This window comes from Camarhynchus parvulus, chromosome 5 (assembly GCF_901933205.1).
Source record: "Camarhynchus parvulus chromosome 5, STF_HiC, whole genome shotgun sequence".
In the NCBI taxonomy this organism is placed as follows: Eukaryota; Metazoa; Chordata; class Aves; order Passeriformes; family Thraupidae; genus Camarhynchus; species Camarhynchus parvulus.
Window position 1 is genome coordinate 28,964,712 of NC_044575.1, and position 22,394 is coordinate 28,987,105.

Genomic DNA, 22,394 nt, shown 5'->3' on the forward strand with positions numbered 1-22,394 from the left:
TGTCCATTCTGAAAAACAAATGCCACAGCGAAGCTGCAAACTACAGAACACTTCAGCCACTCTTCCAAAAGAGTGAACAGCAGAAGCAGCAAGAAGATATCTCAAAATGCCCAACAACCGCAGTGTCAAAAAGCGTCAGGGAATTCACGTTTCTTTCCTACCTTGGAGGGAGCTTGCATGCTCCAGAGAAGTCCAGAGGATTTAAGAAGCTGGGCAGGGAGTAAGCAGCCCATACAAAAGCACCTCAGAGCTGTAGTGAAAAGGTAGCTGAACAGGGAGATGGTATGGAGGAAGAGCTCCTCCTAGTGTAGTCGGCCTTTAAAAGTTGACTTGAAAACTGTGAATCACATTTGAGAAAAGGTGTCTAAGGAAAGGGAAAATATGTCTGTGGCTAAAGTTTAGTTTCAATGTAAAAAGATGGACATGACCATAGTATAACTTGTCATGAACTACAGTTTCCTCCTCAGCACGGGGTGGCAGAAGCCCTACCTTCCCAGCAGAGGAAAGGGGAGCATTGCCTTGATGACTTTTCTTTCCTCCCACAAACACATCAGGCTTTCCCTTCACCTGCAGGCCAACAGACTTCCTCTTCACTTTCTACACAAACAAAATACCTTTATTAAACCAGAGAACTGTTTTGGAACATTGAGCAAGGGAAGAAAATCTTACCAGCCAAGTACTTTAGAAAATTTGTGAGCAAAATCAATATAGCCAGGTGCCTCTCCTGCAAGTTCTTTGAATCTCATTTCTCAGAAGCATCATGACTGTTCCCCAGTCTGCTTCTCAGATATGCAGATACACCTTTAAACCTGCTGTCAAATAATTGTGCATCATCTTCCCCATGTAACTCAAGGGAGAGAACATTCAGAGGATAACCAGAGATGTGTTCACATATGCTTAGTCACTGTCAATGTTCTCAAGCAGCAACACAGCAGGCACATCACAGCTCCCATATGTTTGACTAGGACCGTAGTCACTGGGGAATCAGGACACTCTGCAAACTGCTCTGCTCTGTGACCTTGGTCAAGCCTCTTGACAACAGGGTGTCTGTTTTCCATCTTGGCTTTGGTTTTGCCCATTTAGTCTGCAAACAGAGGAAGTAGTTCCAGTCCAATAGACTCGTGTCGGGCATGATACAGCAGAGAACTGTGCTAGTCTAAGCCTTTCGCTGCTTCTGGAACTTAAAATAAGAAAGGATAAATAAAGCTGAGAGATGATTACTTTACAAGAACTGAGTTTCACATTAACATAAGAAGGTCATTTAAACTGGCAACACTGGAGGAAGAGTCACAGAAGGGCAGAAGTATAACAGCAACAACAAACGAGATCTCACAGAATCAAAAGGATCTAACATCAAGCACACCCAATTAAAATTAAAAAGGAAATGGTGATTAGCTATCTAAGGGGCAAGCAGAAAGGGATAGAATCTGATTTGAAGGACACATGATGAAATCATTATCAATTCTTACCCAAATAAATACTCAGTAGTTAATAATTCTGCAAGTCCCTAAAATTTAAAAGATAATGGTAAAATGTTTCCTTTCTGGAGCAGATTCCACAGAAAAATTTCTTCCTCAAACCCAAGACAGTCTTTTGTGAGCATTTTCAGATAATAGTTTGCATTCTGGGACATTTCAGATGATTCACATAATTGCTAACACAGTGTCAGCTCACTGATACTGACTACAATCCTCAGGTTTATTACTATTTTCCAACTAACAATTCTTTCCTTAAAATTAGCAGTGTTCCCCTGCTCCTGTGAAAATGTGTCCCCAAAGGAGTCTACTCCAGCAGAATACAGCAACAATTCTGACTCACAAGGGTAATCCAGATATTCAGAGCAATTCCCCACCTTATGCTTGCTGACTAGTGTCTAATTAGTCTAATATATTCTTATTCCTTGGGGTTACCTACTTGATGCCTACCACATTCTTTAATAGAAAGAAATTACCTGTGAGCTCTGGAGACTGCAAAACACTTATAGAACAGCACATGCTTTCCTGGGATTAAGGTCCCAAGAGGTTGCTCAATAACAGCACACAAAGGAACCTCCAATGAATTATTCTGTCTGTGTCTGAGTCCCCAAAGGAGCTGGAGATTTACTTCCAATCCTTTGAGGTTTTCCCATCTCAACAAAAAAAAAAAGAAATTCGAAAGATCTCATAAGGAGGCCTGCACCCTGGTTGAAAACACTTTATTTTTCATGCTGTCCACACCAGCATAGACTTAGCAAAGCTACTTCAATTTGAGATTTTGCCAGATGCATCTGCTCCAGGGATGGGCTGGGGGAAAGGACACTGCCATTCTGTTTTTTCTAGAAGCTGCTCAGCACTGTTGCCATTGGCTATAATAAATTAAGAACAACAGAGCTGTGAAAAAGTAACCCATCTTTTCATTTTGTCTTATCCTTCCCACTATGCCCCAGTCATCTGAACCATCTGTGGACCAGATAAATGCTTCTCCCCAGGCAATTAACCTTTTTCCTCCTGCTCAGGAAGGATTAAACCCAATTAATAATGAATCCTCCTCAGGTATTAGTACAGACCTGTCTGACCACACACCTTTACATCCAGGAAAAAGAAGATTTTTTTACTCAGGACAGGCAGAAGGCATCTCTCTGTTTTCTGCCTATTCACACATGCTGCTGTGAATCCAGAATTATCCATAACCTCCAAAACTATTTCAGAAATATTCAATAGCAATGTTTGCAATGTAGCTCCCTTTTTTTGAAAAGCAAACATTGAAAGCTCCTACCCTTTTTACGAAAAAGCAGACTGGCCACATTCACTGCTATTGCAGGCAGAAGGGCAGCCCCACCTGCATGTTACAGTTTTGAAAAACTCATCTGCATTTGCTTTCTGCCCAAACTACAACAAACAAATTGAGAGACTTCAGGGATTATTCCACTTTTAGCCTGTACTCATCTAAGGAGATTACCCACCAAGATCAGCTTCCTACTTCATTTAGCTTTTTCTGGTTAAAGGGACAGGAGGAGTCATTCAAGTCTGGAGTTTTTATATTTCCCTGTTAAGTTTCTGTTAGATGAGAAGGCCATGAACTGATACACCAGCACACCATAGTAGTCTATGTGAAGTTGCTGTTACAGAGCAGATCTTTGCCTGTACATGCTGAACCAAATTTACCCTACATAAAACAAACCTGACATCCTCCTGCCTTTCAGCACCCTGTGCCTTACCAGCATCCCTTTTATCCTGTCTTGTCTTGACCTTCTGCTTACTGAAGTTGCTGTGGTTGTCCCAGTAGTGATGTCTGCAATCACCAGGCCTTGCCACTCTTAATACAGATTTTCCTGCAGTTTTTCCTGAGATGGTGAGATAGACAAAGAAGTAACAAATATCACAGCAGGGTGCCTTTAGGAGCATTGTGATCCTTCACAGCATTCAACCTCTATTGAGAAGCTGCAATTAGACTAGAAAAATCAAAGTAGTGATTTTTCACAGTGACCAGTAGTGAAAGTGCACTGTGTATCCCTTGTCATCACACTCAGAGTCAGACACCATGAAATTAGCATGATGGTGCCTGGTTTGAGCAATTAGGGTAAGACATCTGTTGCTTTCAGGTACAGCCCCTCGCTCCATCTGTAGAGTTCTTCAGTGGAGAAAAGAGACAACAGGAACCAGTGGACTTGACTGAGAGATGAGCTTTTTTGCTCAGACACCAGGAGAGAAGAATAGATCTCAGACACTCATCTCTGTGCAGTTGCCAGAAATGGGGAAAATGAGTCTTCACTTTGTGATGTTACAGATTGATTGCTCTGATAACCCAGCAGCTGAAGTCAACCCAGTAGCTCTTATTTCAAACAACAAACATACACACCAGAAAGCAAACAAAGCCTGGAACATATCATTTCTTTAATTGTTTCGGTCTGGGGCCTTTGGCTTTTGCATGGTTTTCATTCTACTTATTTTTAAAGCAATGAATGAGATCCCTATGGCTGGAACTACAAAGGAAACTGCTCCAGACAGCCTCACCATTCTTCCCTATAAGATGCTTTTGAAGTGTTTCCAAAGGTGGCCAAGTGGCCTGGAAGACAGAACACACCACCAGTCCTGGGCAGAGAAAGCAGAAGAATGTCTCCACTGCCACAGTATTTGTGCTTGACAGTTTTCTGCCTGCCTGTGAAAGAATGAGACATCTTCACACTCTGCAATTGGATGTTACTCATGCTCACACACACCTACAAGGAACTCAGCAGTCTCAAACAAGATCAAAACAGAGACCCAGTGTCCTAGCAGTGTCAGAGAACAGATGGACGACATCTCTTAGTGGATAATTACAGAAGATTTAACCACAGAGGAAAGAAGAGATCAGGTTAATTCTGTGGTGATTATTTTTTACCTTGAAGCATGGCACTTCAATAATTTATGCAAATATCACCCCAGTACTCCAACACTGCGAATTCAATTACTATAGAGACTATCCAGGCAAGCATGTTTGTCACTCAGTGTTTGGGTACAATGCTATAGCTGAGATCACATCATCCTCACCTGCACTGACTGCCCATGACAAATTGATTTTTTCAGAGCCATAGCTATTTTTTAAATAAATCAGTGCAGCAAATTGTATTAAATTAACTATGCAGCAAATTAAGCCTATACTTAAATGAAGTAAAATAAGACATTTGTACAGCAAGAAGCTGAATGCATGATTAGCTGTTTTACTGAGCCAGGGTCCTATTAATTGTCTAATAACTGAACTTTTGTTTTAGTAGTCTTTGGGATAGAGGCTTATAAATCTGCATGAAGCATCAGAGTCCAATCCAGTTCAGCCACTGAAGGAATATTATCCTGAACCTCAGTTTTCACACCAAAGAGGGAAAGGCTATGAAATGAGAACACTCTCAGCCTTGCAAAATAAAATGCACCATAAGGAAAGGTGCCACTGAGCTGACAGAAGATGGAGACATCCTGCATTCATCACTGACTTTCATCAGTTGTGCTGTCATGGCATCAGTAGGGACAGGTGTATCCTGGGCTGTGTGACCCAACAGCCATATGGTACCAAAATTCAAGTGGCTCTCATTCAGCTTCCACTGGGAGCTGCGTGTTTCCCTGACCTCACAGTGGGAACTTGCCAAGTCACATACAAAAGCCAAATGATTTTTTAAAGCCTCTGATTTGAGCTGGCTTCATTTCAGGGATTCCAGCATGAAATACCTTCCTCCCCAGGGGTGCACAGCTGTCATACTTTTAACTGGAGCCATCTGAAGAGAATCAGGAGAGAAATGGCCCAGAGTGGTAAAACTTGAGTCACTTTAAATCTATAGTCACTTTTCAAATATCTAGGCTTGAATGATAAGATCAGGAATATAGACAAGTCATCACAGCTTGGGGAATAGGAAGATGAGCAAGATGACTTGTTTGTCTTAAGTCTCAGTGTTATGTTTAAAATATGTCAGTTTTTAAATATGTCACCCAACTTCCTTCTTACATTGGTGAGGATTCAGACTGAGGTCAGTGAAGTGAATAAAGTTACAGTAAATCAGGCTAAGAATGGAAGCAGGGGTTTGGGTATTAAAAACACTGACCATAAACACACAGTTTTGATTGTTTCTTTCTCTCTGCCTTTAATCTCACTGGGACAAAAAGAAGCTGGCAGGATGAATGAATGTCAGATGTGAAGAAAATCTTTTGAGCTTTCAATTTCCAATTATAAACCAGGACTAGAATAGTAAAAAACAGCAGAGGTCAGAAATGAGATAGAGTGGAAAAAAAAGCAGCATTCACCCTCTTATTCCAGAGATAATGGTTTCAATCTGCTGTGTATGAAAAGAGACACTGGGAGAGAAAATCCAGAAAGAGCAGAATGTTTTACTGGGCTAGAGAAGGATACTTTTAATTGTACTAGACCTATGTATGGTTTGCTATGAGGTTTTGCAGCTGTAATTCTGCCATCCTACACCACAGTCTTGTACCTAAACCACAGAGAGAGTGCCCAGGCCCTGCTTTGCCATCTGAGAAGAGTCAGAAGATGAAGAACAATTCTGGAGCCATCCAGAAACCAAGGCTTCTGTGTCCATCCCAGCATACCCAAGAAGGGCAGCTGTTTGGTTTCTGTTAGATTAAGCTTTTGGCTGGAGATTAAGCTTTGCTGTGGGTTAGCTGCTGATCCTTACTGGATAGTTTGCCTTTCTATCTGCCAAAAATGCCTAGAGTAACACACTGGCTTTTTTCATGCACTCTGTCAACAATTGAAATAAACACATAATATCAAAAACTATGTATTTTAAATGAAAAGAAAAAAATTAGGTTGGTATGGACAGGAATTCTCACAGTCTTTCCTCCCCACTGCTAATTTCCTCTGCTTACAAGAGCCTCCATTCCTCCTTCTGCCTGTTCAAAACTTGAAGAAAAAAGGAAATTGCTGACACCAATTCAGCCACGAAAGTGTGGATATTGAGGGAATCCAAGAAGAGCAAGACTTTCTTCTATACTCCAAGGTGGGAAGACTGATGACTTGGTAAAATGAAACTTATTATCTACATTCCACCTCAGATACACTTCCTGACATTTATCATTTCTCGCATCATTAACCTCTGTGCATGAGGGTAGGGGGAACATAGTGGGGCAGGTCATGTTTTTAGGCCAGCAGCACTGCAAAGCCATACTGATGCCCTATATAGCTCTGCAGGTTTTGGAGGGCACTTGCTAAAACCAGTTCCTTTCTCTTGTGCAGATTTCAGTACTTGAGGTAAATCCTGGTTTCCTTGGTTAATGTCCTTTCTTTACTGAAACATGGACATTTGAAGCAGCTTTGTCTGAGGCAGCCTGTCTGAGGCAGGATTTAGTAATAAGTGAGGTCCGTGTTCCCTTTGGTTCTTATCCAGCATTAATGATTTCCCCATTCAGTGAGCATAAAACGTTCCCTCTTTGATTTAGTAGCATTTTACACAGAGCCTGCAAGCATGAGACACAGAATAACAAAGAAATTAGTCCAGACTAAGGATACTACCTTTTCCTTTTTTTCAGGAACCAACTGTAGGAAGGCACATGTCTGTGCTGGTGCATGCTTTTGTCTTGCAATCTACTGGGCTGCACAGGCACTCCTTGTTGGGAGTGCCCAGCTCTAGCATCTGCCAGAACCCGCCTAAGTACCACCTGCCTGTGCTGGGCCAGGCTGGTCCCAGAGAATACTGAGCACCCTGGCTATGAGCTTGCAACCTGGAGTGCCTGTATCTGCAGTTGAGTTGTACTGATACTTACAGATATTTCAGGACTGGATTTTAGAGGGGCTGGTGTCAAGGTTTGGATTGCTAAATCTCATGTCACTTCTTATTCTAGCAGGGCTTCCTCAGTCTTAATCCGTCCATGTACAAAGCAGATAAATTAACAGTCATGCAGGACTGGGAGTAGGAGGAGGGAGCTTCTTTGTAACACCTCATTAAAACATCTCTGTCTTGTCAGTGTGCACAGTGAGAACCCCGTGAGGGCTTTCATTGTATCTTTGGACATAATTGTCTCCCTTGCATGGTCTTCTGAGCTGGCCAGCTAATGATTTCCTTGGCCAAGATATCTGCATTTGAAAAACACCATACTGTGACAAAGCACCCATTTCTGCCCACCTTTACAGAAGCAGACAGTTTTCCCACACAGAAATAACCTTTTAACAGTTCAATGAGTAACTGCTGCTCCTCTGCTCAGGCTCAGCCCCAATACTTGGTCTGCAAGGTGGAGCAGCAAGGGGGATATTTGATCAATGCTATTGTTATAATAAAAGCTGTCCCTGACAGAGCTGTAGGTAAAATATCTCTCAGGAGCAGCATTTCCTGCTGAGTCCATATAGAAGGCTTGGCAGAATGCCCTGTGCTTTTCAGATATTTTTTGCTGGTAAAAGAAAAATCCTCCTGCAGGGCTGTAGAGCCAGCCCCCTAAAGCCCTTGACCCTGACTGTGTAATCTCCCTGGAGACTCAGTGCACATGAAGAAACATAATCTTCTTGAAGCATCTGCTGTCTGTATTGTGTTAAACTATGACCAGGATGCAACTGTCAAATCTCCAGCTCACTCCTTGCAGAATCCTTTACAGGGCAATAAAAAAAGCAATATCTCTCTATTGCTTTAAGGAAGGATATTTTATCGTGGCTGCAACCTGAGAGGTTTCTGTATCCAGCAGACATTTCACATGCTTTGTGTCCTGGGAAGGTAACAGCACACAACAGATGGGAAATGGAGCCGTTTCGCGAGGTCATGGTCACGGCATCACGTGCCAATCCTCTGCCCACTGGGACCTCATGGCGCTTGAGCTGTGCTGGGGAAGCCAGGAAAGCTTTCCTGCTTGCCCAGTGACAATTGGCAAGGGGGCCTGGGAGGACAGTCCTGGCAAATAGATCAGTCTGACAGATCAGCTTTCCTGCTGGGCCTGAAAGGGAAGGAGAAATGTTTCTTTTCATGGAAGACACAGAGAAAAGGGGTGTCTCCTGTTTTTTATGTATTTTTCTGATCCAGTTGAGGACTTGGTCTCTGCTCTGAAGACATAGGTGTAGGGAGTAGAAAAAGAGTGCTTTAAATAGCAAGGAAAGAACAATCAATATGGCTTGCCAATGATACTCAGATCTGCTCTTGTTTCAGTTTGCTCTATTTTTTTTCAACACTGTAAACTCATCTCCTTGACATCTGCCCTGCCCTTGCTCTCAGTCTCGGTCTTCCCTTCCCCCACTTCTCCCTTTAATGCTGGTGTCCTCATTTCCCCTTTTGTACATATAACCCTTTCACTATGTAGGGATTAGTATCTCACTCATAAATATGTGAAATAGATACACAGCTGATTTAATTTGCTGGGTTTTCCAGGGCTAGCGAGACAGACTGGCATGAGGAGAAGGTTATTTTCTAGCAGGTCAGCTGAAGAAAACATCTTGGGTGCAGGGTGACTGATGTGAAACACCAGCACCAGTCCAGGAGGGAGACCTCAGGGCGCAGAGAGAAAGTAGTAAAACATAAGGGCTAGGCAAATATGGAAGAGCAGAAGACAAAATCAAAGATGTCTCTGCTTCTCCCATTTGTTATGTATCTTCCAGGGAGAAATGAGAAATGTGGGGGACATGAGAAGAAAAATGGGGCCAGAAATCCACCCTGACTGCAGTGGTTCAAGTTGTTGGTAACTCATTCAGGAAGAGATGCCAGAGAAGCCAAGAATAATGCTGGTCTAGTGAGATGGTGGCAAGCTAGGAGGGAGGCAGAGGTCTGGGACATGGGGAGGAAATGGCAGTACAAACTGTGTAACTGGATGGGGGTGCCCAGATTGGGGACACAGCTGATCTGAACAGGGATTCCTGAGGAGGGGGAGAGTGGCCGTGAGGAGGTGACAACAAAGAGCTGGAGATAACAATGCTGTGAAGCCCCAGCCAAGAAAAAATTGTCAAGTGGCAAGGATTAAGTCACCAGATACAAAACAGGAAATAGAGATGAACACTATAGCCCTAACAGGCAATAAGACCTTGCCAGGAGGCAGCTACTGAGGCAGAGAGGAAGGACAGGGTGGGCAATGGAAGATAAAGCAGAGAAATTAGGTTTAATGAAGCATACATGACAGCAGTCGAGGCCAGGCTTACTGCTGGCTTTGCCAGCAGCCCTAAGGTTGTAGGCAGCCTTGCTGTAACACCATGAGCTTCATGCTGGGTGCATGCCCAGAGGTCAGTGGCCAGGACAACTGCAGCCTGTGCTGTTGTTTGGAGATGTTTGTGCTACTTTCAGCAGTCATGCAGCACAAAGCCCTACCATAAGCAAACTGCTGGGGGCCATGCTGCCCTTACTGCAAGATCAAAGGACAGCTGTGCTTTGTCATCACACTTGTCAAGCAAAGTATCATTATCATTACCATGCTAACTCAAATCAGGCCCTGCTGAAGAGCCAGTTCACCATCATTAAAAAGCTGTTTTGCTAGAGAATGCCAGCATCTGGCTAAGGTGGACACCTGTGTGTCACCTGAAGAGGAGTTGCACAGAGGAGGCTTCTAGTGTGCCACAAGCCATGCTCCACTCTGGTGTTGCTGGCATGCTCAAATCTTTATCAGGGATTTGTCTTCCTGGATGGAAATCCACTTTCCTGGATGGAAAGGGTCCACAGAGGTACCTCTTGGACATTTTGGTCAAGCCCTTTCATTGGTGGAACAGAGCTGGGATGTTTACTCTTATCCTTGAAAATTTCAAGAAACTATTTTTAATGCTTACTCTCTCTGATAACTTAGCACTTAGAGATCCAGTTAGGGACATGCTTACATCAATGTGACCACAAAGGCACAAGGCCTGGCCTGGACAATTGCAATGTGACTGAGATTGGAGACAGCAGACAGATCCAGTGGCCAAAAGATGGAGCAGCAGCAGAACAGGACGTCTAGGATCAACATTGCAGCCTGGGTGGGAGTACTTTTGGTTGATACCTTAGCTGAGAAACAGCAGTGGATGGGATGGGTTGGACTCAGCAGGGTCCACACTGCTCTCCTGAGCAACAGTAGAGTGCATACAGACTGGAAACCAAACCCTATCAAAGGAACCAGAAGGTCCCCAAGTGATCACTCCCCTTTTTATAAAGATGAAGCAGGATAGTATGGTATGTTTGCCTTAATCTGATTTAAACATCGTATGTTAAACATGTTTGAAAAACCTAGGCTTAACTTCCCTCTCTGAGCTGACTGCTCATCGATTAGAGTCTTTCATCCCCTGATACATGTACATCCAACTTAAATCTTAACCTTCTTCATATGTATGTGGGCTTTATTTTGGATATTTTCTGGATTTCATCTGCTCAAGAAAGTGGCAATGAGTGGGCAGCTAAACAGGGGATGGCTCTTCTTTGCTGGTAGAAGTTACAATGCATGTATGCCATCAGCATACACTATGTTTGTGCATCTAAACACACTCACTATATGTATACACATTTATATGAAGGATAAGGTGAAATTATGAATTAGTCTACATTCACTGAAACTCATAGAGATTGAACAGAGAATCTTTTTGCTGAATTTAGCCATGAAAACCTATTGTGTACCATTGTGAGGAAGGTAGAGCAAACACACTGAACAGTAATTTCATACTTCCTGCTGTATTTGTGCCTGAAGGCAAGTGTGTAAAATGTTTTCTGCTCTTCAAAGCACTGACAACTGCAGCTGTTGGGGGCTTCAATAGAAGGTACAGCTCATCAGCAAATATTTAACACAGCATTTTTGTTCAACTGCCAAAGGTGGGGTTGAGACTTGGGGTAGGGGAGCTTGGGTACCTCTCACTGCAGCATGGGCTTACAGTGAAGATAAAGCATGGAAAAGGATGGGATACCGCAAAGGAGCTGCTGGAGAAAGAGAAGCAGTAGAAAGAGCTATGGTATCAGATGAGTGGTCTGACAACAGATACAGCATCACAGATAAGCTCTGTAGTAACTGCAACATGAGCTGATCGAGCAGATGGTCACCTCAGTTTAGCCTTTAACATAGCTTGTTGCCCCTAGCAATATTTACCCAAAAGTACTCTACTGATGGAGATGGGATTATGTAGCAGACAGAGGGAATCAGTCCTATTTTATACAAGATACTGGGCTCCCTATCAGCTCTGACAGTCCCTTCATGTGCTGGCTTTGACTTGGGCAGACACAGCATTGTCATGATATGCACAACCATTTCTGGGACAGCTTCACATGGTGGAAACCAGGTAGCACTTCCCCAGTTTCCCAACTTTGTCAGAATATTATTACCTCACTCCACAAATCTGGAAACTTGATTAAGAGGTAGTGTTAAACTCCCTTTTCTCTTTCTGAAATGACCTTTTGGGAACTGTCAGGACATTTTCATCAGCTCTTGATCAGTGCTATTTGGGGTTAATTCTGAACCATTTCAGTAATTCTTCAGAAGCAAGAATTATTTTATTCGTTTGTGAAAAGCACTTCAAAGATCCTTCAGTGAAATGTGAAAATACTTTTATTCTCATTCTCAAAATACTAAGGTAAAGAACCACTTTGAAATAGTAATATAGAAATGCTGCAAAGGTGATTAACTACAGTGGAAAGCAACATTCTTCACTGGAAAGTGTCCCATATTTGAAAGACCAGACATCTCTAAGCATATGCATATCTCACCTCTTTAATGAATATTGTCTCAACTGCATGTTTATGTATTTTTATTGTACTTCCTCCTCTTTCTTCTGCATTATAGCATTAAAGCAGGATCACATGCCAAACAACAGTATAAACAAACAGCATCACCAGATACTTAAGGGTCTTTAGCTCCTAAATTGACTAAAGCATAAATACAAACTGATGTCAAACATTTGGGATTACCATTTTAAAACTGCTATTTTCTGAAACTAATGAAGGCCATTCATATCAGAAAATTCAGTGCCTACAGTAGGAGGAGTGAGCTGCCCAGACTCCAGAGTAAGGAGTCAAAGAAATGGTCTGCATCTCTTAGAATAAAAACTACCAATTTGCTTTAGACCTATGAGAAGTGTCAAATGCAGATAATATAAAGAGATTCTTTCAACCTAACGCTTTAAGATTTGGGAGTGTCACCCACCAGTCCTTGCTCTGCTACCATTATCAGCAGTGTTTTTATCACCCCCTCTACTCATCACAGTCCTGGTACAATGGAAGCCCATCCTGGCTGCAGACTGGAGCTGCACAGCACACACCATGCAATGCAGAGTGCAGTTTTGTGATGATACTGACCTGCTCCAGAGCTGTAAAAAGTCACCTTCCACATTTGGTCTTCAGGGTCTCAATTAAACTGCTGAAATCTTAAACAAGTAAGAGCACAAATAAGATAAGAAGCAGTGATGAAGCTTATATAGGAGCTCTTTCTCTCTCTTAAACATGGAATTTAGAGTACATTTTATAAGGCAAAATGAATTCCTGGGTAGGCGTTGCTACTATTTCAGGTCCCAAAGTGGTATAGCCAAATGGCAGCACACTCTGAGGTGTGTCTATTCTGCTTCTCAACATGATTAACTCAGCAGGATGGAGAACAGCACTATATGGCTCTTAAGACCTATATTGGCTTAATGAGCATTAGCTTGCACATCCCAAGGTGACATATTTTTCCACAAAGTTTTAAGTTGGGAATAGCCTAGAGAGAAAGAGGACTGGAGATTTTGACACTCCTCCTAGTTCAGAGTAAGTTCAAGCAATCATATATACTTTGGGACAAGCTAACATTTTTGTTTCCACAAGTAGGGAAGATTTCAGTGGGAAAGCACAACTTTATATTTGAAGATGTGGTGCCTTTGGACACAAATTAACCAGTGCATCCCCAGCACCTTTTCCTTCCACATCTGTGCTAGTTGCCCAGGGGCCAAAAGCAGAGCAGGTTCTGGGGGCACTGCCTGCTTCTGTAACTTCCCCTCTTGTTCACAAAGGTTTGACCCGTGGTCAAACCCTTGACGGAGCAAAACCTTGCCATGCTAGAAGATAATAAGCTACTCCACATGGTACAAATTCACTGTGAGGTCTATGGAAGCCTTGCTTGTGATGAGCCTGAAGTTCAGAGCCTTCCAGCTCTTAAAATCAAAGTTGCTGTTCCAAATCGGAGACAAGCCTGTGTTAGCATAAAACCTTGAGTGGTACCAAGGCCTCTGAGCAGCTGCAGAGCTTGCTCCATTCTCTGGGACAGAAGGTGGAAGGAAGGGAACGTGCCTTCCCCAGCAGCTGGCTCAGGACACACCAGGAGGAGTAAAAGATGACAGGTTCAAAGGGAGGCCATTTGCCAAACAAGGACAATGCTCATCTGCTCTCACCAGCTCTGTGACCCAAAGTGGTCTTTAGGTGCCAAAGCAGCTGGGTAAGGTGACACACGTTACTAACAGCTCCTGGTTTGGTAAGAGGCCATATAAGAAGAAAATTTTCCTTCTACAACAGAGGATGGACAGAAGGATTTGGTAGCTGCCGGTGTGCAGGAAGGAAGGGGAAGAGAGTATTCTCCCCCTCAGGTGGTTCAGCTGCACTTTGCAGGCAGAAGTGGAGGAAAAGAGCTCAGGTCTGCATGCCTCCCCCTTGAATACAGGGCAGATTGCATGTATTCAGGGCCTAGGATAAATTGAAATAGAAAAACATTTCGTTTCAGTTCACATCTTGGTTGTGGCTCATGTTTTATTTACAGAAAGGTCAGAAGTTTCCATGAGTGAAGAAATCCCCTTTCTTTCTCTGCAGGTTTTAGAAAACTAGTCAGCAGCAGAGCTATGCTAAACTCAGGACTTCAGTCACCTGCTTCCTAATTCTCAAAGCAGCTAAAGCCTTGCAGTCTTTTTTTACCTTTTATAGTCACAGGACTACTCAAGCAAAATCTTGATTGGATTATTCTGCTTTAATTACAAAACGCACTCAGACCAAAGGCGCAATAGTACCTGGTACGTATGTACACATTTCTCTCAATTATAACACAAAATACCAAAATGCCATCTGGTCCTGCTGTAGATCAAACATTCCCCTCTGGCAAGATCTTTGGAGTATGAGCAGATACCACAGTAATGTTTGAACTGCCTCTTGTGTGATGGACACCAGACTCTGTATTTATTTACCATACACTTTGAGATCCTTTAGGGTGTACTGTACATGAGACAAGTAAGAGACAGATGCAAAACTGGAACATTGGGGAGTCCATATCCCACCACCCTCTGAAAAAGAAAGGCAGAGATCAGGGTCACTTTCTCTTTGCTGCAGTTAGGACAAGGTAGATAAATCACAAGGTTTTTTTATTGCTGGTGAACTCAAAACAGGCAACTTTAATCTACTGAGGAAGATACACATACAAACAAATGTTAGGCCTTGTGCGTTTTTTTCCTTCTTAATGTAAATGTCTCTTCAACTTCAGTCCAGCTCCCGAGCTCTCACTGAGCTGCCACTGAGATCCTGGTAACGTGCTCTGGGCAGTTCTGCATGATGTTATAAGAAGCATCACATGTATTAAAAAGGGAGATTTTGCAGAAAAGACAAAGCTTTGACAGCAGCCACGTTGCTCAGAAAGGAGAAGTCTGGCTAATCCTGATGCATTAGGTATGTGGTATTATACACAATTAAATTATTTAAGAATTTGCCAGGTCCTTTTCTGTTTCTGGTGTGCAAGCTGCAAGTAAAGTGCACTTCTGGGTATAAATTTCCACTCTATGAAGATGCAGTAGCTGGGTGGTACACGTCAGACACCAGTGGAAAGCAGACTACAACAGCTGTTTCAATGACACAGGCAGTAAGAACAATGCCCTAGGATACTAGATGCTGCTGGGAAACCCTTCCATATTTTGAGAAGTTAAATGTTACCTCACTCAGCAAAATACAAATAAAATGTCATTTACATGGGACCTTCTAAAGTACAGACAATAACAGACACAACTGCTATTGCACACCAGGTTAGCTCTGCAGACAGCCAGTCTTCCACACCATATTGCCAACTCCTTTTAACCTTTCCAAAGAGTTTTGTAACAGCTAAGGAGAAAGCAGGGATCCTAAGGATCTTTCTATAAAGCTGAGGGTTTGACATGATGTGGGGGTGGTGTAGGAGGCAGCACAACACCACATTTTAGCTATGCTGTGAGAGGACAACCCAGCTTTAGACACTGCATTTGATGATCATGACATAACCAGGGCCAAAATGGTGGGATCCCAACTCTCATCCGCACCTTGCAATTCTTGTTCTGCTCCAGTAGAGCTCATCTACATTATCCCCCACACAAAACTCTTTTTTTTTCCCTCCATGTACAGTTTCAGGTGACTATTTTGTCCAGGTCTGTACTCCCAAGACCAACAAGGCTGATAAACTACATACTGTTCCTCTGATTTCATAACACTGGCATCACAGCATCAAAAGAACTATCTGTTCAGTGTTTGTTCTCTTTTAATTTAATGAACTGCAAAAAGGGAACTCTAAATACCCACCTAAGTATTCTCAGTGATTTGGGATACATTGCATATCCAGGGCAGATTCGATTAACTCCTTGCCATCACAGTTTTCATGTGTCCATTGCCAGCAATGGATGCCATATGAAAAGGGGAAGGAAAGGAATAAAATAATTGCTCTCTGTGCAATAACAAAGAAGGATTAACACTGCCCTGTAAGAGAAGAACCAAGAAACAATTCTACTCACAGGGCCAGCAGTGCTTTTCCTCTCAGGAATGGCTGCACCAGGGCAAGAGCAGGTTCATAGCTGAGCACCCCCTACCAGAGACAAGGGACATATACTGAAATGGCCCAACTATTTCCAAAAGAGTGGAATCCTACAACAGATTTGCATTTCAAGACAAATTGTCCCTGGTACAGCTCTGCTGACTGTGGTGGAAGAACAAAGAAAAATTAATCTGGCATTATGGGACAACTCTGGCAAACCTTCCCCATAAATCAGTTCAGGAGTGAGACATCTGACAGCTGGAAGCTCTCTGTTTCTTGCTAACTTCAAAGGCCAAGACATGACTGTGAATTCCAAACTTGTGGCTGCCACTATCAAACACCTTTCCTGCACCATAGGTATCCTTGTTCTCCATAAGTGCTCCCAACAGGTTAAATTTCAAACTGTCTCTGGTGCAGGTAGGTCTACAGTGAAGCACAGCAGTCCCTCCTGCTCCACCTCTCTACTTCTGCTCTCACACCCTAACTCAAAGCCTCATTCAGGCAGAGCATGAAGAAGTGCATGCTTTTCAGAGGCAGGTGTTTTGGTTTTTGTTGTTTTTGTTGTTGTTTGCCAGTGCTGAAGGAACATGGGAGTCAGTGCCAGAGGACCAAATCCTGGGTTAGCCACATGAAGGTTTTGACCTTCAAATACAATGAGCTGCAGCCAGACTAAGTCATTGACATCACCAAAAACAGAGGAATCCCTGGAAAGGAAGGCAGAAAAGTCTTGTGAGCTATATAGTCTCTACAAGGTTTGCATGGCTGAGATGGGAGCTGGAATCTGCAGCAAGATCTGCTTTGGGGGGACAAAGGAGATGGGAAGACTTGCACTATTTCTCATGCCTTTTGCCAAGATTCAGATAGCACAGATTATGGTAAAAGTCACTTGGCAAAAAAGGCCTTTTTAGAAAAAAAAAAAGGAAGGAAAAAAAAAAGAAGGAAGAAAAAAAAAAGAAAATATTTCTATTGAGTATCAGAAGTATCAGGACGAGATTTCAAAAAGTACAATATCCATATAAGTTCAGCATGATGTCCAGCACCAGATTATTTCATGGTGCAACAAAGAACCTGGGGAGAGGCCAGTGGGACCTGGTGAGGGGAACACCATCTACCTCCCCAGCAGACTGCCAGTCTTAGGTACTTCTCAACAGCAGATGGATTTTGCTTATTCCTGCAGCATCTCAGGTCCCATGGGAGGTATTGGTTGCAAGCAAGCACCTGAATATTGCCTAATGGAGTAAGCCAATCACTAACTCAGCTGGCGTGTCCATGCCCATCCACTGATTAGGTGGGATTTTTTAGGATGCATTTCTGCCGTAGCATTTATTTTTTCTTCCTTCTCCACTTTAAAGTGTAAGCAAAAGGACTGCTTTTATCAGTAATAAGTTAAAATCAGAAACAACCTAACTAACAAGTAACTGATATTGGTCCTTGGAGCCCAAAGAGTAAAATCCATAGAAAATCTATTGGTTCCAATTTTTCTGGTATATCCCATGCACACCCCCATCAGAAAAACGGGGTTATGAATCTTATACAGCAAGGAGCAGTACCTCAGAGCCAGAGCTGGCTGTCACTGGTAGAGATCTGGGCTCTCTCAGATTGCTAAGTATGGCTCTAAGTGGCTGCTCAATCTGTCTTCACATGGCCATTGGCCAAGGCAACGGGCGTGGTGGGGGCCCCAGGCTCGGCAGTCTCATCAAATCGTAAGCGCAGGGTGTTTCTGATCACCAGCTGCTCCATGATGAAAGAAGCACAAAACCATGGGATGGCATACTCCAGGGTGATCAGGCCCATGAAGTCAAAATCAAACTGGGAATAGTCCCATGGGCAGGCATTGAACTGGCGTAGGATGAGGCCAGTGGTGAACTCCCAGAGGTATGTCCACAGTGTGTAAATGAAGCAGCGCACTAAAATGTTACACTTGTCTTTGAGATACAGATACATCTTCTCCACAATGAGGATTGAGGTGCCATAGATGAAGAGTGCCCACACACTGGTAACACCAGGGAACTTCCAGTTGAAGTTGACCACAAACTCCCAGGCAGCTGTGAACATCACCTCACAGAAATAGCCGTGGATGGCATAGAGGTACCATCGTGAGAAAGCGGTCAGAGGTTCTGCCGCAGCCATTCTTCTGCACTCACCCCAGCAGCACTCTGAAAGGAAGAGGGAGAGAGAGGGAGAGAGGAGTCAACGAGGATGTCACAAGTCCTTGTCCCCCAGATGGCAGCACACAAACTTTTAACAATGGATAAATCTGAGAAAGAAGTGACTCTCATTTTCACCACAGCAGATTTTAAGTCCTGGGAAAAGGTGGCATTTTACAGGGCTCCATGACTCAGCATGGGCCTGAACAACATATACTGCTCTGCCCCAAAAATGGGACGTTGCTGGTATTACATTGGCGATAAGGAGGGAGTTGATAAGTACAAGCGCTTTGCCAGGAGCGAGGTTGCCAAAGAATTTACTGGTTGCAAGTCAGCAGAAAAACATAGTCATCCCACAAGGAGTACACATCACCTGTTTACTCTTTTCAAGAAACAGCACTATACCTTACTTTTCTGATTCTACTGTGGAATAGATTAATTGAACACAGCATTGTAAAACTGGGCCTTTCCAGCTCTTGCCTACAGTCTCGATACCCAAAATGTTTACTGTAGTCTAAAACTGAGCTTTGATGGGAGCTACAGCAAGGGAACTGGAGGAGAAAATGCAAAGATTTTACACTTACAGACACCATACCTTGCACTCATTATCCAGCTGAACTTTTATTTTGCCTGTTGAAGAACTCATCCATATTATGGCTAGCATTTGTAAAATAATTTTCTTATGGTGTCAGACTTCCTGATACCAAGTCAAAAAGTACAAAAGAGCCACTGAAATCCATTCAGATTTGGCTTCAGGACAGCAAAGCACAAAGGAGGAGAATAAAAAGGAACAGCTGAGCCTAGAGAGGGGTCGTTACTCATGATCAATAGGAAATGAGAACAAACTCTAATTGTCTATACAGACAGAAATTGGTGAAGAGTTTTTGAAAAGGCATAATTTGCTTATCACTGAGCTGTTTCATCACAATTAGCTTTTACACTTTTTGTAGAGATTCACAAGTCTGCCATGCTACAGTCAATTACATGAGGTGATTATAAGCATAGTTTTACTGAAGCCTTGCAGACTTACACCACAGGATGAATTTGACCTTTCTCATTCTTAGAAACTTACTCTTTCAAGTTGAGTTTCTCTGGACTCTTTACCAAGCACTATTTAACTTGCTCTGTGCTTGTCAGTTCTGTGGCACAATGTCCTAGGGAAAGGAACACACTAACTTGATGTACAGTCACTCCATGCCATCTGGAAAGAGGCTGTTCCTGCCCTGCTCTGTAAACACAGTGCTTCTCTGAACAAAGTATTAGCAAGCAACTGACATTCTGATAGGAGATAAGAGAAACTTCTATAAGGAAAAACAGAACTATAAGAATAAACATGAAGAAGATATGGACAGGGGAATACTGAAAGTGAAAAGGACACAGCTGTATCCATGATCCGTTCACACCTCTCTTAACCAGACACACAAGCAACCAAAGCCTTGACAGTTCATATGATTTGGGTGCTTGAACAAAAACCCATTTTCTAATGGCAGAATCCATTTTACACAGGACACTGAGCCATCATTACATGCTACAGAGAAAGGTCAACAGCACATAGTGAGCTTGTAGGCGAACAAATAAAGAATCACTAGAGATTGCCTCATGTCTCCTAACAATTCAATCCCAAGAAACCCTGCAAGACAGCAGAGGAGGTGGCATATGAGAAATATGCAGGAGGTGTATGTCCACACAATCCATAAGAAACTGATGCATAAGGGCACTGCAAACCAAGGAGAGTTTGTCAATGTAATGTAACTTGGTTAGTTTGCCAACACAGTTGATAAACTTAGGACTCTGAATTCTCATATCATTACTCCATTCTGACATCATTTCAAGAACAAGTCAGAAATCAGAGGTACAGAAGTCAGGAAAAGCAGTAAGAAGGTGTCATGATTTAAACCCAGCTAGCAACTAAGTACCAGACAGCCACTTGCTCACTGCTCTCCAGTGGGATAGGAAGAAGAATCGGGGGGGGGGAGTAAAACTCATGAGTTAAGGTGAGTTTAATAACTGAAAAAAAGTAAAATGTAATAATAATGTAATTAGTTCAGTAATTAGCTCAGGTTAGAGCATGATGCTAATAATGCCAGGGTTCTGGGTTGGATCCCTGTATGGGCCATTCACTTAAGAGCTGGATCCTTGTGGGTCCCTCCCACCTCAGAATATTCTGTGATGTTTCTGTAATATGTAATGTCATTATCCAGAGAAGAAAACTATTGTAAGGATTTTACTAAGTTGCCAAGGGATTGTTGCTCTCTCTTCTGAGCCTAACTTCCTTCTTACGATATGCTTGCAAGAGTCCTCATAGACTTCCGGCTGATTAGGAGCAAGGAAGACAGGGCAAATGTCAATCTGTGGTAGCCCAAACATAACCGGTTCCACTGTCCCAGGCACTAAGCAAATCCACAAATCACACCTCCTCCTGTAAAATATTTCATCCAAAATATAACAAAAAGGACACAGTAAGACATAAAGGGAATGGAGGATACATTTAGGGGGGCTATCACAAGCCACAGCACATCACTGCACAAGCTGGGGACTGTGCAATTTAATGGTTACAAGTCACTTGAGCATTTACAGAACAATTAAAACTGCAGCTTTTCCTAAGCATTGTATTTCCCAGCCACACCAAATTATTTGGTGCCGGTAAGCAATATTGCACAAGAAGGTCTCAAGAGGGACATAAAGGAGAAAAGTGTTGTTTTATTGGGCAGCAATTCATGATAAAAGAATCAAGCTGAAGAGCATGAGATTAGTGGGAGAAGCATTCAAACAGAAGGCCAAGACTGGATTCAGTAAGAAATGCAGATTTGTGAAAAGCCCTAAGTAGATAATTGAACTTGGTGATGCAAAACTTTTAATGGAGTGACAGTAATACTGATCAAAAGGCTCTGAGCACATGAGAGCTATTCAGTCTCCTCAGGAAAACAAATGACATTCATCACTGAGGCACTTATAATGGGATGGGCAGCAGCTTCCTGAAAATCAGAAACACAGCTGCCAGCTATGCAATTGTCTCAGCAGAGAGCAAACAATGCATGGAAACTGCTCATGGATGACCATGCTTGCATTGAGGCTGCTCGCACTCTGCCGTTTGGCAGAAAATAGGGAGCTTCTACATTCAAAGTTTTGAAAATACTTTCCATCAGCAGCAAATTATATTTCAAATAGTTAAAACAGAAATAGTTCCTCTAATACAAAGTTATTAGGAAGCCTGAGCTAGGCCAGCACAAAATCTTTCCTTCTTTCTCTAGCAGGACCTTCTTTTCCAGCTTGCTGAGAAAAAAAAAAAAAGAAGGAAAGTCTGTGGAAACCACACATGGACCTCCAAGGAAAACTCAGTCCTTTCTCTGACTGCCCTGTCTGTGCATAACTCGGCTGGCAATGAAGGGGCCAACCAAGAATCCACTCCACCTACAGGAAACAAGAACAGACCTAGCAGGGGAAAGTATATAAAGGACTGGGTTTCTCTATAGAAATCTGGTTGCAGCAACAAGTTCACTGAGGACACAAAGCTGAGAGGAGTGGCCAATACCTCCTAGTGCTGCACAGCCCTTCAGAAGGATCTTAACAGGTTGGAGAGATGAGCAGAAAAGAACTGCCTGAAATTCAAGACAAATGCTGGGTCCTTAACCTGGGGAAGAGTAACTCCATGTAAGGACAAGAGAAAATGGACAGAAATTGAGGCATGAAGTTCTACCTGAATATGAGGAAGAATTTCTCTACTCTGTGAGTGATCAAACATTGGACAGATTGCCCAGAGAGGTTGTGGAGTCTCCCTCACTGGAGATATTCAAGAACTGTCTGGATGCAATGCTGTGCAATGTGCTCTAGGATGACCCTGCTTGAGCAGGGAGGTTGGACCAGATGACCCACTGTGGTCCCTCCCAACCTGTCCCATTCTGTGATCAGGGCAGGACTTTGACTTATGGCTGCAAAAAAGCACCAAGATTACACTTTAATATTTCATAATTTCAGCTCTGAAATGGATATTAATAATCACCTAGGTTGAGGTAAGATACAGATAAAACTGATGCACCAGGCCAAGTAAGGAGAAAGGACTTACAGACTGCCCCACTTGGCGTGAGACCCCTCTGGACAAGAGAAGCACTTCCATACTCACATTCTGCTTTGCAGGTGATGCAGCCTTGGCAGGCAA

At 42.9% G+C, this 22,394-nt stretch overlaps 2 protein-coding genes across 6 annotated transcripts in view; both read right to left on the bottom strand.

Moving 5' to 3' along the window:
• Positions 1-22,394, bottom strand: part of RAD51B (RAD51 paralog B) — a 395,953-nt gene that overhangs the window by 360,121 nt on the left and 13,438 nt on the right. The gene's annotated exons all lie outside the window — the stretch shown is intronic.
• Positions 1-22,394, bottom strand: part of TMEM229B (transmembrane protein 229B) — a 38,158-nt gene that overhangs the window by 2,272 nt on the left and 13,492 nt on the right. For 2 of the 3 annotated variants that reach the window (XM_030948816.1, XM_030948818.1), the window contains one exon: positions 14,669-18,247. In XM_030948816.1, the coding sequence (XP_030804676.1) occupies positions 17,718-18,221 (504 nt within the window). In that variant the 5' untranslated portion in view covers positions 18,222-18,247 and the 3' untranslated portion in view covers positions 14,669-17,717. Of the gene's footprint in view, positions 1-14,668; positions 18,248-22,394 lie in introns of those variants that run through there. The other variant, XR_004060745.1, reaches the window with a different exon arrangement.